Below are 22,874 nucleotides of genomic sequence, written 5' to 3' on the forward strand. Positions count from 1 at the left end.
AATCTTTTTCTTTTTCATTGGACATCAGCGCATTTTGGACAAACAAGTTTGAAATGATAAATAACCCTTTGAATTACTTGATTTAGAGCTCCTGATATAAACAGAATACGATTAAAATGAAAGTCTCTGGGTTGATGGAAGATCTTTTTTTTTTTCGTACTAGGTTGTAGCAGGTTACCATTTTGTCTTCACACCAAAAGTCAGTGCAGGTCTGTTACAGGGCATCAAAATCATTTTAGATAAATAGTGAATTGGAGTGAAAGTTCTGATTCATACTTGGATTTTTCTTCAGCATCGATGAGTATCAGAAAACATGAAAAAAAAATGACCACGGGTCAGTTCACCTGATTGCCCGTTATAAATACCATAACACATAAATTAGCAAACAGATAGTATTGGCTAATAATCTCTGTTGGGGTGGGTTCTGTTACTTGGTTATCATCGTATACCAAAATGGAATTGTGTTAGGATTTTGCAGACATTTGTGTTACTATTTCAGAACTTGTAACTGACAAAAATCGTTTTAAAGGTGTTAAGATTATGTTAAAGTTTCAATTTTGATATAAAAATTCTAATTTTGTCACAGCTGTTTAGTGAGGCAGCTGGGTTTGTTTTTTTCAAATATTTGCAATTGAGCTATAAAAACAATGGGACAAGTATTTAAAGCTACATTTTGTAATTACTCTTTGTAGAATTCCACAAAAGCTTTCACCACCAGAGGGAAGCATTTTACTGGTTGGTGTGTTGAATTGTTTGTCTGATGTGTACTGCTACCTTTGGTATTTCCTTTTAACCCTTTTAGTTAACCTTTATAGGACCTATAACTGAAGTGTGTTCTAAATGAAGTTGTGCCTACAAATGTTATAATGTCTTTCATTTCAGTGTTTTGCAGAGACGTGTCAATTACCAAGTGTATTTATCCAAAAATAGCAGCTCTGTTGTGTTGTCAGACTTTATTGTGGTGCAGATGTTCTGTCATTTGTTTAGGCGACAAACATAATGAGGAGTATCTGATGCATAATTATGCAGCTGTGGTATGTTTATGTAGTGTCAGAGATGTACCAAAAGCTGTCTGGAACGTGTTCATTAAAGAGTTCACAACTACAGAAAAGCAACAGCAAGTGGGTATTTCACACACACAGTTTTTCTAGGACCAAGTTGTACTAAGATATACTCTGTTAATCTGAACGGTTCGGAAAATTTCTGACAACGGTTTTGAAATTCCATGATGTTCCTGTCGACTTCTTTTCTAGTTTGTTAAATGGGAGGGGAAAATCATTCTAATTAATCAGCAACTCTAAAACATAGAAAGCACTAAGAAAGGAGTCAAAACTGTGCACAATCTTTTTTTTTTCCCCAAAAACTGTGCTTGAAAATGTTCAAGAAATCCTCAAGTTATCAACTTATCAACAGTGTTCAGTGCCATAAACCTCTCCCGAAAATGCCAGTGCTTTGTTAAAGTACGTGTCCTATATAGTTTAATATTCACTCTGGTTCCTCCTATCTGTCAATTTTATTCTCCAAACCGTTGCAGCCTTCTCCTTCAGAGGGATTACAGTTTCCTGAGAGACATCAATGTTTGGCACCCCTTCGTCATCATCGGAGTTTATTCCTCCACGCTGTCTGCTGCCATGAGCAACCTCATCGGGGCCTCACGCGTCCTCTACGCCATGGCAAAGGATGACCTGTTTGGTAGGTGGCTCTATGTTTTTTGTTTTTTTTTTCCAAGGGACCCAAAAACTCGACTGAAACCATCGTTACTGACATTTCAGTGTTTAAAATATGCCAGGAACACAGATGTGATTTGTTATATGAAAATGCCACTGACAACAGAGAAAAAATTGGTGTCTGTTTCATAGCAGTGCTGGCTGCCAGACAATCAACTGTATACCTACAGCTGCAGAGAAATAAACACTCTTTAAAAATCTTAAGATGATATCATTTAATCCTGACTGTAAAATTTATATTGCTTATAATAATAGCAGCAAGGCGATAAGATGGATTATAGTTGATGCAGGTGAAATAATCATCAATATCATCAGCTTTAATAACTAGAGCCATAATTACCCTTTCAGCTGGAGTATTTTTAAAGCCTTATATAATCTGTTATTTTCATAGTATTTGTTAAAAATATTTTTAAAAAAGTATTTTATATATCCTGATTTCTTTTTTTTGCATATTTGCCACCAGTTTCAGATCATCAAAAAAAGTCATATTAGATAACTTGAGTAAATTAAAAAATGTAGTTTTTAATGATGACTTCATGTATTAAGTGGAAAAAAACTATAGAAACCCAATTGGCCCTTTGAAGAAAAAAACAATCATCAGTCATGAATGAAGTGTGATTAACCATAGTGTTTTGAAAGCAGAGTTGTTTCACTAACCACACTCATGCCTAATTACTGCCAGAAAATCATTTAAATAAAACCTATGTGACAAAATGAATTTGAATAAAAGAGCTCAAAAAGCAAACACATCATGACACGATCTAACGAAACAGCTGAGAAACACAGTCATCGATCATTCTCAAAAGATGATCGATGACTGGGTTACAAAGCCATTCCTAAGGATAGGTACTCCAGCGAGTACCAAAAATGAACACAAGGGTTCGGCTCATATTAGGCAAAAACATCTTGTTGATCCTCAGTGCTATGATGACATGGAACTATTTGGAAGGTTTGAGTCCTGTTACATCTGACATAAAACTAACACAACATTTCATAGAAAGAACATCACACTAGCACTCACACATTAGTTGGTAGTGTGATGGTCTTGGACTGTTTTGCTGCTTTAGGACCTTACTTATGAAACTGTGAGTTCTGCTCTCTGCCAGAAAATCAGAAAGGGGACAAATACTTTTGGCAGCACTGTAGTTCGTGTTAGAACATAAGGTTCAGGAGACTTTTCTTTTTTTATTCCTTCTTGATATATTTTTTTTCCAATTTAAATGAGTTTACTCATATTTTCCTCTAATATGTATTCCTATTCTGTGGAATATTCTTAACACGTTCACATTCACCTGCCCCAAGTGGAGGAGTTTAAGTATCTCGGGTTCTTGTTCATGAGTGACGGGAGAAGGGAGCGGGAGATCGACAGACGGATTGGTGCTGTGGCTGCAGTGATGCGGATACTGTACTGACCGGTCTGTTGTGTAGAAGTGAAGCTGTCAATTTACCGGTCAGTCTACGTCCCTGCCCTCACCTATGGTCACGAGCTGTGGGTAGTGACCGAAAGAACAAGATCGCGGATACAAGTGGCAGAAATGAGCTTCCTCCGAAGGGTGGCTGGCCTCTCCCTTAGAGATGGGGTGAGAAGTTCAGCCATCCGGGAGAGGCTCAGAGTAGAGCCGCTGCTCCTCCACATCGAAAGGAGCCAGTTGAGGTGGTTTGGGCATCTGACAAGGATGCCTCCTAGGTGAGGAGACAGTGCTATGTGAGATGCCTCCTCACCTCCGGTGTTCCAGGCATGTCCCAGCGGAAGGAGGCACCAGGGCAGACCCAGGACACGCTGGAGAGATTGTATCTCTTGGCTGGCCTGGGAACGCCCCTGGGTATTCCTGAAAGCATTAAATTTACTCCTACAGCAGGGGGGTATCAGTGTGGTCCTCTACATGAGGCTCATCTGGTAGATGCCCGTGGAATATTGTTAACACGTTCACATTAGGCTCAAGACAAATCAGACCCACAGATTACAATGTTAGAACTGCTTACTGCCTTGAAAGTATAAGAAAAAGTCTTTGGTTATTTAAGTTATTGTAGAGCTGTGGTCACTCTAATTTTTTGAGCTGATTGTAACCTACAGCAAATACTTTACCTCAGTGTCATCTGACAAAATTATACACCTTTGTTAAACATGATGGCTGTGTGGTAGTGACTCAAAGTTAGAAGCAACGCAACGTCTGTCAGTCTTTTCTGCTAGGTTGTTATTTGAGGAAAAAGTTGCTAAAGAAATAAGAAAAGTAACTAAATGTTGAACTAAGTTTGCAACAGTGAGGTAAACTGAAGCTCTGATCTCAGTCACACAAGCTGTGACAGTTTCTATACAAAATTTGAATTTAAAGTGCACTCTGTAATCTGATTTTTATATCTGCACCATCATCTGACAAAGACATCACACATAAGTAAATGTAATACATTTGCTGGGATTTCAGTTATATATACAGAGATCAATGGGAGAGAATGTTAGAAACTATAGATTACATAGTGTTGGAGTCAAATTGTTAAATGTTGTCATTGTGTTACTTAAATTTGTAAGTCTTAGTTCAAGCAGCATGATCAAAGACATTCCTTTGTCTCTGACCACCTCTCCAACCAGTTTGTTGGTAAATGGCCTGTATTTTTATAGCGCTTTACTAGTCCCTAAGGACCTCAAAGCGCTTTAGGCTTTCAGTCATCCACCCATTCACACACTGGTGATGGCAAGCTACATTGTAGCCAAATCCACCCTGGGGCGCACTGACAGAGGCGAGGCTGCCGAACCCTGGCGCCACCGGGCCCTCTGACCACCACCAGTAGGCAACGGGTGAAGTGTCTTGCCCAAGGACACAACGACCGAGACTGTCCAAGCCAGGGCTCAAACTGGCAACCTTCCGATTACAAGGCGAACTCCCAACTCTTGAGCCACGATCGCCATGGGGGAGGCTGTAGTGTTTTATTATAGGGACATCCTATCTGAAGGTTCTGTTTTCTTGGTTAGTAAGCTTCCTGCTTTTATGACCCTTTTGGTGAGCAGGAGGTCACACAAACGCACCCCCAAACACAAACACACACACTCACATGCATACAGACACACATACACACACATACAGATGCTCGCACATACATACACACATATACACACGTGCACACACATACACACATAGTACCTTATCTTTTGTAACCACAGGGGGGGTTTACAATGGGAGGTGCTTGTGTGTACTGTAACTGTTTTCAATAAAAGGTGGCAAGGAAGGCTTTTTATTTGATGCTGGCTAGGAGACAGGTGAGGAGCGTTCAGCTCCAAGAGCCTGGTTCCGACCAGTCTCCCTTGCTAGCAAGTAAAAGCTGTTCGTCTTGTTTCCTTGCTTGTCATTAATGGGAATACGTTTCTAACCAGCGGGGCCTGTGGAAGCGCAGACCCAACACATAGCTGTGTTTACATTTTCACATTTAAAAAAAGAGTGCGTAACAGAATTGTAAAGTATGTGATCATCTAGAGTTTGTTGTATCATCAGAAGATTCAGGTATTTGAAGAAATCTCTGTGTGCAAGGGATAAGGCTGTGATCTTCAGACATTCAGGCAGCTCAGCATTAAAAACCGTCATGATAGTGTCATGGAAATCAGTGAATGAACCCATTTTCTGGGATCATAGTTCACCATGCCATCCACAAATGCCGGTTGAAGCTCTTTGACAGCGGTCCCCAACCTTTTGTGCGTCACGGACCGGTTTATGTCTGACAATATTTTCACGGACCGGTGTCGCGGATAAATACAACAAAATAAAACCAGTACCGGTACCAAAAAAATATGATTTATTCATAACACATGGGAAAAGACCCAGGGAAACCGAATTAACGATAAAAACCGATAAAAATCCTGAAAACCATAAATTTCACACCCGAGCCTCAACTCTCGTGGTACCAAATGACTCCAGTATCGGTCCGTGGCCCGGGGGTTGGAGACTGCTGCTCTTTGATACAAAGTAGTCATATTTCAACATGATGCAGAAGCACTGCTATCTTCTCTGAGCCAAAGTTCATTTAAAATGAACTGCGGAAAACTGTTCTGTGGTCAGATGAAGCAGAATTTTAAATTCTCTCATCATCCGAACTAAAAAGGAAAGGGACCAGCTGGTTTGTTATCAGTAAAGCCTGCATCTCTGGTATGGAGACGTATCAGTGCCTGTGGAATTGGCAGCTTGCATATCTGGAAAGGCTCCATCAATACTTAGAGGTATGCACAGGTTTTAGAGCAACTTATACTCCCTTCGAACAGTGAAGGCCTTGCATGTTTTAGCAAGACAAAGTTAAACCACATAGTGCATCTTTTACAACAGCATGGCTTTGTATTAGAACAGTGCAGCTGCCTGCCTGCAGTCCAGACCTTTCACCAGCGAAACAGAAAAGAAAACACAGAAACAAAGAAAATATGACCCAGGCAGCTAGAACCCTCTATCAGATCAGAATGGGACAACACTCCTCTTCCCAATCAGGATGTTCACAGGCTGTTGTTTAAAGCAGATGGGATGCTACACAGTGTAAACATGGAGCTGTCCCAACATTTTTTTTTTGCACTGCCAGAAAGTTTCAAAATGAGCAACATGAAATAGTAAAAAGACTCAGCGTAAACATTTGATATACTGTTGTGTTTTATTGTGAATAAAATGTGTTTTTGAGATTTTCAAATTACTGCTTCCTGTTTCTTATTTAAATTTTACACAGATTAAAAGACAAACACTTTGTTTGTACCTTCACCGTGACAGGAAATCCAAAAAGCAGTCCTAATATCCAGCAGAAACTTTTTGTCATGTGTGTAGGTCCATGTGTAGGCAGGTGGTGTATTTCAGGGATCAGTGGTGCTTATTTCTTTTCTTAAAAAAAAAAAAAACTCTGAAAAAACTGAACACAAACCCTCCGAGTCAAAGCCATTCCCATATCAAGCGAGTGCAGCGTTTGTGTGATTTCAATCACTTCTCTGTGTGAGTCGACGCTGCCTGCTGCTTTGTCGTTATTAATGACTCTGAGCAACTTCCTTATCCCGTCCTCTCCTTTTTTGTTAAGTCTGTTGCAAATGGATTTGGCCCGTTTCTGTCTGTGTGTATAGCTGCACTTCTGTGCGTGTGTGTGTCAGGGGAGATAAATGGCCGTATTAGTCAGAGTTCCTCGATGAAGTGATCTGATGGAGCAGAGGCAGACGACTCTGGTACGAGTCTGTTCACTCACTGACACCCAAAGGGTTAACTTAAGTTAGATTAATCTCTTTAATTAAGAGTCAGTGACTGTGGAACCATAAATGTGTAGTGTGTGTGTGCGTGTGTGTGTGTGCGTGTGTGTGTAAAAGGGACAGTAGGATCATCACGTGTGTGTTGTTCTGGTTGTTGTCACTCATGCATGCTGCTCACTGCTTAACCTTGCCACTGTCCTATGCAAACTAAGTGATGGATGCGTCAATTTTTCCCAACACACACACACACACACACACACACACACACACACACACTCAAAAGAAGTTCTTTGTTTTTCCTCCCTCTGTCCCACACCTCTTCCATTTCTTTCTCCTCTCTAACTTGCTAATCTCTAACTCCTTCACCTCTGCCCTGCCTCTCTTCATCCTTTCCATCTCCCTGCTCTGCCGCATTGATTTGACTTTAAAGTCGCGCTGATTTAATTCCAGTCCTTTACCATCTGTGAAATTTACTCTTAAACTCAGATCCCCCTCAACCGCCCGCCTCGTCCCTGCACCTCCTGTCTCTCCACCGTGTGAGCCTCGTTATCGTCTCCATAGTCTTTCACCAGTCTTACCTCTGTTGTGCTCAGCCACCACAGGGTTCAAAGCAAATACCATCATCGCCACACGATGAAATGTCGTGCAAGCTATGAGACATATGTAAATGTATGTAAATATCTTTCAATAGACCATACAGGCCTGTAAGGTATTAAATAGAGTGACGCGTCGGGTTAGTTTGTCTCCCTCGCTGTCGCCTGCCCACTCGCTTTCCCTCTCTCTCGCTCTCCCTTTTCAAAGCAGACATTTAGTTAATTACATAAATTTTGTGCAAATGTCAGTAACGGTAGAAAATACCATCCCCAGTGAAAATCAGATCTGTTCTGTGCACTTTACCATCATCGGTTATTATTTATATCTGTTGCTCTTGGAAATAAAATAAAAAATGGAAAGAAAGCAGTAACAGAACCTAGCGAGTCGGAGCGGGATTGGCAGTCGCTTCCAGGAGGGGTTTGTTTTTTAAATCTCATACTGTGTTAATATCTCCCTACTTGAGTGTAATGTTCAGAATTTAAAGAGTGACAAATTAGATCGTCAAAGGGACTTGGATGTACTTTCAGTAATACAAAGCAAAATCTTGTTTATGGTCATTGCCTTGACTGTTGCACATGCAGACTGCGACAGCCGCACCTCCATTTCAATGTACTAATGGCTGCGCTACACACCCCAGGTTACGAAAAGCAAGACGTACACAACCATACAAAACGACACTAAAGCGTGGTGCACACCAGCAGTTATGACTTAGCTTTTCACATCACTCACATTCATGAGGTCGAAAAATGGCACACATAAACTAAGCATTAGACCAAAGGCCTGCAACAGGCACAATGACTGACACCTGTGGGGTATACAGCGAAGGGAGTTCAATACAGCCAGGCTTTCTTTGGATCAGCTGCTGCGACAAAACCTGAAACCCAGTGAGGGATAATGGATATCACAACGTTAGTTATCAGCGTTTTCGGCTATCCAAGCTTTCTATTTCTTCCTCACATGAAAAGAGTCGTTTTGTGCACCATGTTATTCTTCTTCCACACAAAAATCCCTGTCAGTTCTGCCTACGCCAGTCAGAGATGATGACGATGATAAAATGGTGAAGTAGAAAAACAGTGTTTTTTAAGCTGTTATTTTTACTGCAGTAGTTCTGAAAAATCAAAAAACAGATTAAAAATGATGAGTTTGCTCATTAGAAGCTGCGCATTAGTAACACAACTGAAACTATAAACTGGATATATTTAAACATCAAACGTTACTTTCATAGTCTAACAAAGGTGTGTAAATTGCTTTAGTTTGTCAGCACATCAAAATAAAAATAATTATTTGACTTATTGAACAGGTGTTCTTGGTGTGTGAATGTATGTAAAACATTTATACATTTTTGCATCACTTCCATTGACGGTGTTGGGCTTCATTTGGTGGTGTTAGTAAGGTGTAACTCAACAAACTGCACATATAAACTGTATTTCCTTAGCAGAGAAACTATACTGCAGAGAATCAGTGAAAACATGAAGCTTCCTGCTGTGTTGAAATGAAACTTAATATAAATAAAACTCTGAACAGGTTATATGTTCATAGGCATAAGTTACCATGGTGATTTAGACAGTTTTAAAAAAAGGATCAATTTTTGTGACACTGAAAACTTTAAGCTCAACATAGCTTGCTAACCCAATAATCGTGATTCTTAGTACACCCCAGTGCTCTGCACTTGCTATTTAACTTCCCCAGATATCGACACTGTGTCAAGCTGTGTCCCCTTTTCTGCTTCTACGAGCACATTTAATAGATAACACTGTCTATTAAAACCGAGAAAGGCCATTCGTTCCAATCTTTCACTGATTAAGCTATTCTGTTGACACATGCTTTACTGATGTGAACATGGAAGACTGTTGTTACGGTGATGCTGCTGCTAAATATTTTAATACTAAGATTCAAAAGGTCACTGTCTTTATTGTTTTTGTTTTTTTCTCACCTCTGCAGGTAAGGCGCTGTGGCTGGCTAAGAAGACATCTCGCAGTGGCAACCCCTGGGTCTCAGTGCTGATCTCCTGGTTCCTAGTGCAGGTTAGTAGTGATAAGCAAATCAGTATCAGCAGATAAGTGCAACTTTATATCACGTCAAGCAGTACTGCTAAATAACTGTATGTTTTGTAATCAGTGTGTGGGCTGAGGAGAAAAGAGTCTAATGTTAGAGTTTGTCCCGTCAGCTTCATGTTTTGTACAAATCCAAATGAGGAAACATGTTTTGAATAGCAAAATTAAAAGCAAAGAAATGCTGTGTCAAAAATAAGAGCTTCAGTGATCAAACGTCCAAACAAGACAACACTAGCCTTAGACTTGGCTTTCAATATTTCACTGAAATCAGTAACATTCTTCTACGGGAGATAAAATCCTCAGTACATAAGGAAGGTAGAGAACCTTCCAACAAGCCAATATTATTTCTGTATAATTAATGCAAGGTTGGCAAGGTAGAGGGACAAAATCATCGGGAATTCCTGTTGTTTGGATTGTTCAGTGTTTTTCAAAGAAACTTTCCTCAGGCAAGAAGATCAGAAAGTCCTCTCTCCCTTCAAACTAAACTTATTCATTCACCAGTTCAGCCTGAGCAGTTTGATGTCTTTGTTTTCTATCACTGCTCAATCTGCATCCACGCACACCTGTCATAGTGCTGCTTAAATTTGTGCATTTGCATTAAACAAATGGCACCTGAAGTCAGTTATTCTGTCGACTAATGCGTTCCAAAGGCGTGCTTCTGCATCACTAAAGTCTCTTTGGTTTAATAGCGTTCAGTGAATTTTCCAAAAAAGCACAACTTACTTACTTTAAGTAGTTCTACTGTGTTGATTGGTAGGTAAGGATGCTGAAATTTCCTTTCCTTCCCTGTCTTTTATTAATAACACTTTAAAAATTTTGATAGACAAAGAGATATAAATAAATAGAGAGACAGACAGATAGGCTGTGGGATTTGCAGAGGATAACAGCTGGAAGGAAAATGGATCAAGATGAAGTGCGTTCACTTTTGTAACATGGTTACAGACTGCTACCACAGAGGCAGTATCTGTCAGATATCTGACAGTTTATAATGTTATTCATAATTGCTGCAGGCATTTATGTCCCTTTAGATTAAAGTGGACCCATTATGTGTTTCTTTATTTTTCTGTCATATATATTTTGTTAATGGTGGCTGCCAAAGTTTCAAATCGGGAGGCCAGTGGATGTAAATGTAATCCCTGTGAGCCAAAAGGTCAGGCTTCAGACTTCTCACTTCATTTCTCCAATCTAGGAAGAACATCTATCCCTCTGTCTGCTCATTTTTTTGCCACTTTTCTGGATCCAGGAGCACAAGTCTAAGCAGAGAGGCAGAGAGCTTTCCTCCCTCAGCTCTTCTGAGGGGGCTAGCGAAAAAGATGTAGTCCCTCCAGTGGGTCTTGGGTCTGCCCCTGGGCCTCCTCCCAGTTGGACATGCCTGAAACACCTTGCATAGGAAGGACAAAGGAGGCAACCTAGTCAAATGCCTGAACCACTCGAACCCCCTCCTTTCAGTGCGGAGGATAACGTCTCCACTCTGAGCTTCTCCCAAATGGCCGAGCTCATCGTCCTGTCTCTAAGGGAGTGGTCAGCTCATGGCCATAAGTGAGGGGAGGAATGTAGATCAACTGTTAAATGGACAGATTCACCTTCACTCTCTCTTCACCATCGCACATTGAGCCCATCTGTCGATCTGTCAATACAGCCCCCCCTCTTCACTTTCCTTTCTACTATCATTAGCATGGTGTTAGTCTTCAAACCAACAACCCACTTCACTTATAGTGTCACAGTTGTAAATAAAACACAACCACATTAGTATGTTGTAACATGCATACTTATGTCTTTATGCTGAAACATAAAAGCTATTTCAGACACAGTTACTCAGGAGACTACAATACGAAGCTGCAGCTGACAAACAGGTGGCAGGTGGTGGCTGCTGTTACATTTTGTCTTTCTTCACACTTGGACCAATCTATGACTGCATGGATGAACCTTTCTTCAGCCTGATGGGGCTCACATTGAGTCTTTGCTGTTAATTCCCACCGCACGCACCAATATCATACCAATAGCGTGGAAGTGTGCTTTTTAGGGCTTTGTTAATAAGCAGATGTTTAGTTCAAGTTAATCAAGATAATCAGGTGTAAAAGGCTGTCAAATGAATTCAAAACCTTTAAGTGGAATTAACATTATACAACTTAATCCATTCAATTCCTTTAAGCCTTCAGCTTCACAGTATAAAATACACAAACTATTTAGAACTGTCCAAGAATAAAAATAGGGAGGTGGAAAACATTCAGAAGCATTTTTGACAAGCAAAATTATAACTAAACAAGAGTAACTTATCATCTAATCGATTCACTTCCCATCTGGGTTCATTACTAGCAACAACCTGGTGTGTAGGTGATTAAAGTATAGAGGCAGCGCAAACCGAACAAGACTGAACAATATCAGAGCAGCTGAATGGAAAAAACTGGCACTTTTTTCCCACTCTGACCAAAAGACAGCACATAGTGTTTTTCTCTTCTATTGTGTCAACTAAGTGGAGGAAAGAAGCCAATTTAGACCAGGAGAAAATATTGGCAGAGGAGAGGAGGGTGGGGATAGAGATGAAGAGCAGGCGGAGGATCTTAGGAGCAAATAGGCCTGACTAAACCATCATTATCAGAGGTGAGTGTTAAAGGCTGAATGGCTTGTCATTATTTGCACCCTCTCTTTTTCTCACTCGCTGTCCCCCTCTCGTCCCCTTCTCTTCATCTCCGGCACTCTCCAGGAGCGGAGGAGGAGCAATTAGATGGAAATCGTTAGCTGCGTCGCCGCTGCTGCCATCATCAGAAATCATTGACTCCTGTCCTCTTTCTCTCTGCCTCTTCCTCCACCATTTGAATGATTCACTGATGACAAAAGTCTGATTGTAATCTTGCCTTAAACTCTCATGTGTCGCGGGATTGAAAAGGAAGGAGGAGGGAAGAGGGAGGCAGGGGCCTTGCTTTATTGGACTTCTAAGTAAAGGAGAAATGGTCGGGGAATGCAGGGAGAGGAAAGTATAAATGGTTGAAGAGAAGATTGAAGAGCATAGGGTTGGATGGTGATCTGAAAATATAGGCTGCAACCCAAGAAAAATAAATGGTATGTATGTCACTTCCAAAGGACGTCAATAAACTTGGCAAAAACAAAACAAGATGAACCAGACAAAGCCGCAACAGCCTGGCACTTTGTCACACACTGCTGTGTGATGGCGTCCCACTCTTCAACCAGCATTTGTCATATGTCAACCAACGTGGTTGTGTTGAACGCTCTGGCTATAACAGTACGCCCAAGCTGATCCATAGTTTTGATTCTACTATCCAGCACTAATCGGGCACTGATGTGTTGTTGGGACAACTTAAATTGTTGTTGTTGGATTCAGATCCAGCTTTCATCACTGTTGATGCTTGACTAGTCATGTTTACACTGCCGGTGATGTTTGTTAATGTTTGACCACAGTTTTAGGCTTACGTTTTAGGCTGGTCCTACAGGCCAGGCGTTTGGTTTCAAATAATCTCAATGGAATCTAAAATTTTGTTAAGAAACGTGACAGATGTGAACATTTTTGATCACTCGTAGGCAATTCAGATGGATACAGATCTGTCGATAGCCACCAGGTGTTCTCCAGCCAGTAATCGTGAATCTTGAGTTGGATATAAGAGTTGAGGGGGGCTATGTTATGGACATGGATGCAAATTTAATCTGAAATGACTGCTGATGGAATCCGTGTTATCATAAAACAGTTGTTTGAGTCTTTAACAGACGATGGGAGAAAGCAGAGCTCTGTACAACAAACATCTTTCCTCTTTGTTGGTGTAGAGGAACATTGCCTCCTTGCCTCTGTGATGTCTTTATTTTTGATGCACAGTTTGACTGATGTCAGTTATACTTTGCTCCCTGGTTACCTTACACACAAGGAAACGCCAGAGTTTGGGACCAGTACCGGTCCAATCATTTGACTTTCTAGTCTGTATTTGAGTGTTAACGCGATAGGATCATTTTACGTTTTATAAATACTAATATAATAAATTGTACGTCTTCATAGTCAAGTTCTTTTATAACCCTCTTGAATGAAAGGTGAAAGTCTTTAATTCTTGATTGTTTTAGTTCAAATTCACTGTGGTGTTATACCGAATTGTCTCTGTCCTAACTGATGGACCCGGCTTTCTGCATCTGAACTCAAATACACACTCTAGAATGTGCTGTATGATTGTTACCTGTAATGCTTAGCCATGTCTGGAAAAGCACAGTTCTGTAGTAAAAAGCATTACTCAGCTTTTTCCACTTTATTCTTTTTATTTAATAAAAACGTGTGTGTGAGCCCTTACACTGCAAGGACCTGTGTGGCAATTGATGCACACTGCTCTCCAGTAAAAACAGTCTTTTAAATCAGCGCATAATAGCGGGAGAGAGGTGGTGTGTGTATGCACACACAAACGCAACTCATTCACACTCAGTTGGTGTGCTGTCAGAGCGGTTGTACATGCAGGCCTGTGTCTGAGTTAATGGCTAATTAATGCTCTGGTAGAGCCAGCTCCCACGGGTGCACTGAAGAGACACCCACTGACTTTGACTGTCAGAGGTCAGCAGTGCTCCCTCACACACTTTCTCTTTTTCACTTGTCTTCCTCTCTCTTCTTTGTCTTCCCCCACTTCTCCAGCCTCACAGCTCCCTTGGTGCATCTAGTGACCTGTTCTCCCCGCCTGTCAATAATGTGACATCATTAATTTCAACTCCCCACCGTTACATTTTCTCCCCCCTCTCTCTTCCTCAGTGTACATCTGCCTTATGGTGGCTGCTATCTCCCCTCCACACATACCAATAATATATCCTTGAGCTCATGAATATGTTCCCCAACTCTGGAGAAGTTTCTCAGTAGCAAATCATAAAACACACAATAAAAGGAGAGAGAGAGGCAGTGTTCTGTGTTTGTACAGTACAGCAGTTACCTCCTTGGTCTGTGCAATCAGGCCCTGCAGCTCACAAACACATATAAAAAGCTCACTCCATGATGATGAAACAACTGCAGGAAATGTTTCATTCGGCACAGAAGAGCTAATGACGGTCTTTACCTGAAAGATTTACATGTGCTGTTCCTCCACCAAAGTGAAGGTGCTTGAGGAACGGAAGGTAGCAGTGGGGAAGATATCCATTTCTGACAATTTAGTCGTGTTCGCACCACAATTCAACAGAGACTGTTGCAAATGAGTGTAATTTACACACTGAATGAACAGCTAAGCTATGGTTTGTGTGATGGTGATAATGTGTTGTGAAAGTAGCACACATGTATTACTGTGACATTAGAGTTGTGTTCAAATGAGAGATAGCTGAGCTGAGGGGGGGGTTATCATGTGTGTTTATTTTTAAAGTGTAGTTTCATGTCAAATACATCTGAGATATCTGCTTGTAATATTCTCTTGGATGTGGATACGGTTGATATTTACAACCATGAAGTGCAACATAGAATAAATTAAATAAATGTCACACATTGAGTGTTATTTTATAGTTTTGATGTCGTACATGTTGTTGCAAATAATAAAATAAAGAAATGGACAAATAGTTTCCATCTTAAGAAGTCTCTCAAAGTAGAATGGGAGCCAGAACCTGAACCATCTCCCCCCCCATTCCTGTTGCTCAATGCTTCACTGCCCCAGTTGGCCGTCGCAGACCCTGGTTCTGCAAAAGGTTTCTTCCTATTAAAAGGGCGTTTTTCTTTCCCACTCATGCCAAGTGCTGCTAAAAGGAGATCACTTCATTTTGGAGTCTTCTTTCTAATACTGTAGAGTGCTTAGCTTGCAATATGTACTGCTGTAAGGTAGCTGTTGTTGTAAATTTTCTCTTTATAACTAAAACTGAATTGAAGTGAATAAAAAGTTTGAAGCATTTACAGAAAGAGCAGGAAACCCTCAAAATTTAGTTTTCAGTTTAGCACAGTTGTCTGTGAAGCTTTTAGCTATAATTTAATAATGATTTGAATTTCTGATCTTAAACTTTGCTATCAGCATTTAGTGGCACATTTTGCAACTTGTAGTTTGAGACAAGCAAGTAAAGTGAGTATTAGTCTTATAATTGACACATTTTAACATTTACTCCTAGCAGCTCGTGGCCCAAAGTCAAGAACAACATAATTTGGTATAAAATTTAAATTGTGCTGTAGCTTTGTGCATATAACTTAGCCTTTTGCATTTCTGGTCTAATTGTAAGTTTTTCTTTTTAAATAAATTTTTGGTTAGATGCCTGAAATTATGACTGCTTTAGGCATTTTCACATTTTATTTTCCACCATTTAATAAATATGTAAATACCCCATTTTTTGGCTTTTGTGTTTTAGGGAATAAGATGGCTAACAAATGGCTAAATGAGCGTTCATAAGTTGTCCGGGATATTCTACATCATCACATCTAACACAGAGATGACCTGTGACAGCCATTCAAAAAATAATGTTTTTTCTTTCACAGCTTAATAGTAGTGTGTTAATTCTAGGTTGATTACAAGGTACTGGTAAAACGAGGGAGAAATATATATTTAAAAGAAGATGCATATGCAGCAACAGTCTAATACTCCAGTATCCAAAATGACCATTTCTAGTCCAAACATTAAGCTATGTCATTGTAATTTATTATGCTAAGTAAACTGTTGTCAGGTGAAACAGTCGAAGCTTTAACTGTCTTTATTCGTGACTTCCCCGTCCAAACATTACACACAGTGAATTGCATAGAGCCTTGTTCACACATTCTGATATCAGGGAACATGGCAGGGAGCAGGGCTTATAATGAGGTCATCATTTCCCTGCTCCATTAGAAGTCAACTAGTGCACCTCTGTAAGAAAGGGTGAGTCCCATACATCTATGTGCTGTCATTATTATTAGATGTACAGCTCTCCCCCTGAATCGGCCGGTGAGAATATAAAGTGCAAACGGATGTTGCTGTTTTGTCACGTAGCTGCCATAGCTAACATAGCTGCCTGTCTGAACAGCAGGTTTGATACCATCTTAATTAAAACTCAACATTAGCCTCAGTAAGTGGCTCCCAAAGTGGAGCCAGATGACCACCTGTGGTCCTTCCAAGATCCCCAGAAAAATGTAGAACAGTTTAGTTTAGCGGTGTCTTGCTCCCTAGATGCTAGTCTAATCTATCCTTTATGTCACCTCTTTGCCACAGTGGAGCCAGATAATCATATCTCACAGCAAAAAGGTTTCTTGGGACCAAAACTCAATTATCTAGGGATCCTTGGCTTGAAAATGTATGGAACCTCTGCCCTTGTTAAGACCTCACTTTAAAGCCTCTGAGACGTTTTAGCTCCAACAATTCTATGATTGCTGGTATTATTTTATATATTTATTTTTGGTTATTTTATATTTTTGGAAAACATCCAGCTAAGAGGCAAACAAAGCTCAGATGTATCAGAGCAGCTGACATGGCTTTAACTTCATATTTTAGATTTTTGGAAGTGAAAAGTTGTTAGGCGCTGGAAAAAAGTCATAAAAAAAGAATTAAAATGCACTGTTCTGACTGTAGAATGTAGTATAGCTCTAAATGCTAATCTCTTCTCTGTTTGTCTTCCCCCTTCTTTCCCTGCTTCTTTGTTTCGGTCATTCTAGCTGGTCCTGTTTTCAGGGAAGCTCAACACCATCGCCAGCATTGTGACCATTTTCTTCCTGCTGGTGTACGCTGCTGTGGACTTGGCTTGCCTCGCCTTAGAATGGGCCTCGGCACCTAATTTCAGGTACACACACGTCTGGTAATTTACACACACATGTAGACAGAGATTCTGTGCCATAATAAAGGCTTATGGCTTTCTTGCACATGTTCTCCATCACTTTTTCCTGACTCACTGAGCACACTGTGCTCCCCATTGTATTTTTTTCCCTCTGCTATTGTTTATGTATATGTGTATTTGGAGGTGGTTGTTTGCCAGCTGGATGCTGCTATAGCGACGGTGTACTAATTAAAAGACATAAAACTGGCCACTGCTTATAGCCCCATATTGGACAGGGACTGACAATAAAACTGTTTGTTTTTGTGGAGGCGCAGCCTGAACTGGATGCTCAAGCTACAGCGTGTGGAGATGCTTAGAGATTAAAATTTACAATGTTTGTGGTGTGTGTGTGTGTGTGTGTGTGTGTGTGTGTGTGTGTGTGTGTGTGTGTGTGTGTGTGTGTGTGTGTGTGTGTGTGTGTGTGAGAGAGAGAGAGAGTGTGTGTGTGCTGTGTTTGTATTCCTAGGATGCTTGCAGTGATTCTGATTTATAAAAGCTCCTGGAAACCATTCTCACATAACAGTAGCACAACTCTGTGTGTGTATGTGTGTGTGTGTGTGTGTGTGTGTGTGTGTGTGTGTGTGTGTGTGTGTGTGTGTGCATGCAAATCCCTGTCTCAATGACATCATGACACAGCCAGGCATTTGATTCGATCTGCAACTTTTTATGACTCATTTCATATTTTCTTTGTGAGGTGTTGATGGTGTCACACAAAAAATCTCTTGGAAAATCCAATAACCTGTATTATTGTGGGTTTTTTTTTTTTTTTTTAAAGATTCATACTTTCTCCGCTGGCTGTGAAATACATTTCCAACGTGTTAACTGCCACTGTTTTTATTTGTTATGGGGGAAATGGAACTGTTTAAAAACCACACATCGCTTTATTGTTGTGACAGATTGCCTCCAGCGCTGCATTTGCCGTTATATATTCCTCCGCAGTGATAGTTGGAAATGAGGTGGAAGACATGTTAGAACACTTCTGCCCATATCAAGGACACATCAGTCAAGTGAAGCCGAAATCAGGATACAGCAGCAAACGTCAAACATACTGTATGTGAGGAAAAACAAAGAGGTTGATAAGTAATTCTTGTAATATTGGATCTGGGCGCAGTGGGATTTATTCAGCTGTTCTCTGAACATTTAGGTGCACAATATGAGTGGATTAAACTGATGGCTGCATATTGGAGCTGAGCACCACAATTATACTCCTGGAGAGCAGTTTAGGCATTGAATTCGTCACTTAAGGACATTCACACAGAAGGAGAGCACTTGTAAGATGATGTTCTTCAACAACAGCTGCTTCTATTTTCGATATTGAATGGAACCATTTATTCGCAATAGAACTATTGATCGGGACTCGGTGAAGGTCGAAGATGAAGCGATGCCTAGGAAAATAACAGAGAAATATCATTAGGTGCCCCTTCAGTGAGTCTGTCTGTCCTGTGGATGAACTCCCAACTCCATTGTACTGCATTGCAATAACAGTAGCTATGCTAATTGTTGTTCTGTTTTGCAGTATTGGTTCACATGGCGTAGCAACAAATGAAGCGGGCTTTCACTTACTGAAGCTCTTGTTCGCTCGACCCTGCAGCTTGCATTAAATCTTGTATCTCTAAAGCAGCAGAGATACAATCATTGCCAGCTGTTGTCCATGATGTTGGTGTTTGAGTCTACAGTACAGCATCCTCTAGGGAGACAGCTGAGCTGTAAGGATTGCCACAGACTTTATCAGGGGTATAAGCTAGCTAGAAGCTGGCTAGTTAACAAAATAATTGCATGGGGATTTTTCACAAATAAACTGATTAAAAAAATAGAAATAAAATTTTACTAAACTTTTTGCCAAATACTAATACAAAAAACTGATATGTCAGGAATCCCTCTGGTGATATTGTTTAGAGGCATGTGGCATGTTTTTTTCCAGCTTTTTCTTGCGTGCATACAATGTGTATTTACTGCAATTACAACAGAATAAGTCCATATCTATAAAATACCTAAGAATGTGTTCATAATTGCTTTGAATAGACTGCTGTCCAGGCCCTTAAAGTGCAGAATTAAAAGACCGTGTCTGTGAGAGAAAATTTTATTTGCCAGCATGTTGATGATTTTTCTGTAGGTCTCAGATAACTACAAAGAAGCAGCAGAAATATAGACAGATAGCAAGTGTCTTTAGTAATGTGTTTGACCTCCATCCAAGTGTGTTCATACTTGACAGTTTCCCATTTAGCAGATTAACTCAGCTTTTTTATTTTTTTTATTTTTATTTTTTTTTTTTGTGTCCCGTTTGGATCTTTAGCCATCAGAATTGTTGTCTTAAGGCCAAGAAAGATGCCAAGCGGATTTATTTTACCAAGTGGATCATCATGGCCTTGCCATATTGGTCCATTTGATTGACCTTTATTATAATTATGTATTTATTTTATTTTCGGTTGCTACAAACGGGACAGACGTGACTGGGGGATAGGACAGGGAGAAAGAATGAAAGAAAGAGAGGGAGAGAAAGAAAATCAAAGGGGAGAAGAGACGGTGAAAAAGGGGGGAAGAAAGGAAAAAACAAACAAACAAACAAACAAAACGCCTGGATCACCTGTATGGAGAAAAAAAACAGAAGAGAAAGCAAACAACAAAGAGCAACATAATAAAAACAGCACCATCACAATAAACTAGCTAGCAGTAGATAACAGTAGATACTAAATAATAAACGATATTGTGCAGCACGCAAGATAGACAGCGCACAATGTGCTTTGAGGCAGCAGCCAAGAAAGGTGTAGTCCGCGTCTGTGAACACCCGTGTGTACACCTGTGTGCATACCTGTGTGGATCAGCATGCTTGTATTCCAAAGGTTTCTCCATGTAACGATCTGCTAGGGAGTGTGGGGAGCCATAGCCCCGTCCACCAGGGTATGAAGCAGGTATGGAGGAGATCCAGGCCCCAGATATCCAGAGGCCCCAGAGTACAAGGACCCGAGGAGGACCACCAAAGGGGGGGGAACCGTGCCACCCTCCTGGGAAGAGCTGAGTAGAGCCCCAAACGAGAGGTCACCCCGCAGCTACGGAGCAGAGGCCAGAGGGGGTTGCAGTGGCATGCCCGCGGGCTCTGCTGGCAGCCAGCTGTGCCAGAGAGGACCGAGCTTCAGGCCCAGAGGCCAGAGGCCTGAGGGCATCCCACCCCCCGGAAGGAGCCCAGCCGGGCCACAGGCGCCCGGCCCCGCCAATTGGCCACCAGGAGTGAGCCGGTACATGCATGAGCGCCCAGCCCCAGATGACAAGGACCACCAACACACCAACGTCTGAGGGCATCAGCCACCGGCAGGGAGTGTGGTGAGGGGAGATAGGCCTCCGTACTTTAGAGGGCCTGAGATGTACCCAGAGAGGCTGAGTCTAAGACCCAACCTGACATATAGACACAGACAAACAGGCACACGCGGACACAGACGTGCATTCCCACCCCATATGCACAACCAAATACTCGGCACTCACCCAACGTGTAGACAGACACAAATAGACACTGCACAGACAGTCGCACTCCCCAAACATACTCTATATCCCAGGTCCAGGTACCCCCGCCCCCAGAGGGGCAAGCCGCACCTAGACCCAGGAGATGTAACCCTTCTCTCTGGGGTGGAGGCAAGCGGACCACCTCCTTATCTGCAGTAGCAGGGAGGCCCCGCATCCCAGACCCCAGTCCGACGGCCAGCACCTCCTCCCAGCCCCCCAGCCCTGACGGCTAACAGAACCGGGGTGAGTGAAGACCTCAAACCTCCCTACGCCCGCTCATATGTAATGTTGTTGTGTGCTGTTCTAAAGTGCACTTAAAACTCAGGGGAGCATGGTACTAGCTTCCTCTCAGAGAGCAGCACGGCTCCTCCTGAAAACCCTCAGTGTCTAAATGCATTTAAAATTGAGGGTAGGGCACCAGCGCCAGAGGTGGGTTGGAGTACAACGACCATCCTCTGGATGCTGTAAAACGTGCCCACCCCCAAGGCCCTATATGTATGTGTTATGTGAGAGTGTGAGTAATGTGGATGTCTAGGTTGCAGAATAAAATTGAGGCACAGGCGGCCAGAAGGGGACAGAGGGGGAGTGCCTCCCCTGCACCCTGGTGACATACCTGCACCCCAAGCCCTGCGTGTGTGGGTGGGTGTGGTAGAGCGGGAATAGGGAGGCAGCTGAGGATGGGGAGGGAAGAAAGGGAGGGGCAAGCGGCCCCTCCCTGGGGCCAGCTCCCCCGCTGACCCCAGTAGGCACCCCCACGCTCTGGAACCCACCAGGGCAAGGAGGCCCAGGCCCATCCGGACCGGGGCCCGCAGCAGCAGCACTGCCCAGCCCCACAGAGTCCGGGGCAGCCCACCCGACTCCACCCCAGAGAAAACTGCACCCACCCCATCATCCAATCATCTCCCAAACTACACAAGACAATAGACACCCAGGTTGAGTTCATTCTCCCCCTCTCCTATATCTCTCCCCCCACCTGCAGAGTGAGCTCCTGTAGTGAGGAGACCACCTGCAAAGACTCAGCTTTTTTAAAAAAAATCTCAATCTGAAATCCCCATTTCTGAATATTACCTGCTGAGTCAAATGAAGTCAGTATGGCACAAAAAGGTTTTAGAAAGCTTCACGGATATAAAAGCATATTAACATGAAAAAAGGCAAGAAATCCAAACAAAGATTTTATATAAAATGTACATAAACAGAGACCCTGAGAAACAGAGACATGAAGCGAAAGAGAGACAGAAGCAGAAAAATGCAGAGAAATAACAGAAGGCTGATCTGATACTGATGAACAAACTGTGCATCTGCTCTGTAGCTGTCTGCTCACTGAAGCTAACTGAAGCTTCTCCTCTTAGACTTGGTAATCGCGACTTAGTAAGAACATCAGTTAAAAATGCACCTTTAATAGCTTCTTGTAAGTATCATTCAAGTTTGCTTCCCCAATATTTTAAGTTTGGCTATATTCCAGAAAGATAAAAAAAAGCTACTTCCTCTTTTTATCTCTGGAAACTGCTGCACGACCAACAGTTCAGCATTGGAGGATCTAAGAGTGTGAGTCGGTGCATAAACATGACAGACTGTCAGAAATGTAGCGTGATCTGAGGCCATTTGAGGTTTATATTCTGTAGGATACTTAGAGGTCAGTGAAACTCTTTTAAAATGGAGCTGATGTCCTCTTTATTTTGGTAATAGCCTTACTACAGAGTTCTGAATAAGCTCCAGCAAAAGCTACTGAAGCTTTGGAAATTCACTCAAAAGCATGTCTTCTATGGGGGAAAGTTTTCACTTTGTAATTTGGCGGAAATGTTTCAAAGCTGCGATTCCTTCATCGGTATTCTTTCAAATTAGCAATGGCTAACGGCCACAGGAGTGCACTGTGGACACCAGTACACACTGTATACTTTAGTGAACAACGGGTTGCTCAAAAGTGAGTGTGAGAGAATAAGTAGCTTTGAGTGTGCCACACTCACCAAGTGTTTCCTCTGGTGCCCTCCATGTAGAGTGCTGTGTGCTATCTGCTCATGCCTCGTTATCACTATGTGACCGCTGGCAAAGGCTACAGGACACAAAGTTAGCCTCAAAACTTTTCCCACTATCCCC

At 41.8% G+C, this 22,874-nt stretch overlaps 1 protein-coding gene across 1 annotated transcript in view; it reads left to right on the plus strand.

Annotated features, from left to right (window-relative positions):
* Positions 1–22,874, plus strand: part of LOC146374251 (solute carrier family 12 member 9) — a 79,929-nt gene that overhangs the window by 27,148 nt on the left and 29,907 nt on the right. Inside the window, exons 7-9 of the mRNA XM_084950053.1 lie at positions 1,535–1,692; positions 9,457–9,539; positions 17,128–17,252. Coding sequence (XP_084806179.1) covers positions 1,535–1,692; positions 9,457–9,539; positions 17,128–17,252 — 366 coding nt within the window. The remainder of the gene's footprint in view (positions 1–1,534; positions 1,693–9,456; positions 9,540–17,127; positions 17,253–22,874) is intronic.

The sequence above is a fragment of the Perissodus microlepis genome, chromosome 14 (assembly GCF_051167445.1).
Source record: "Perissodus microlepis isolate ML-2025 ecotype Zambia chromosome 14, ASM5116744v1, whole genome shotgun sequence".
Taxonomy (NCBI): domain Eukaryota; kingdom Metazoa; phylum Chordata; class Actinopteri; order Cichliformes; family Cichlidae; genus Perissodus; species Perissodus microlepis.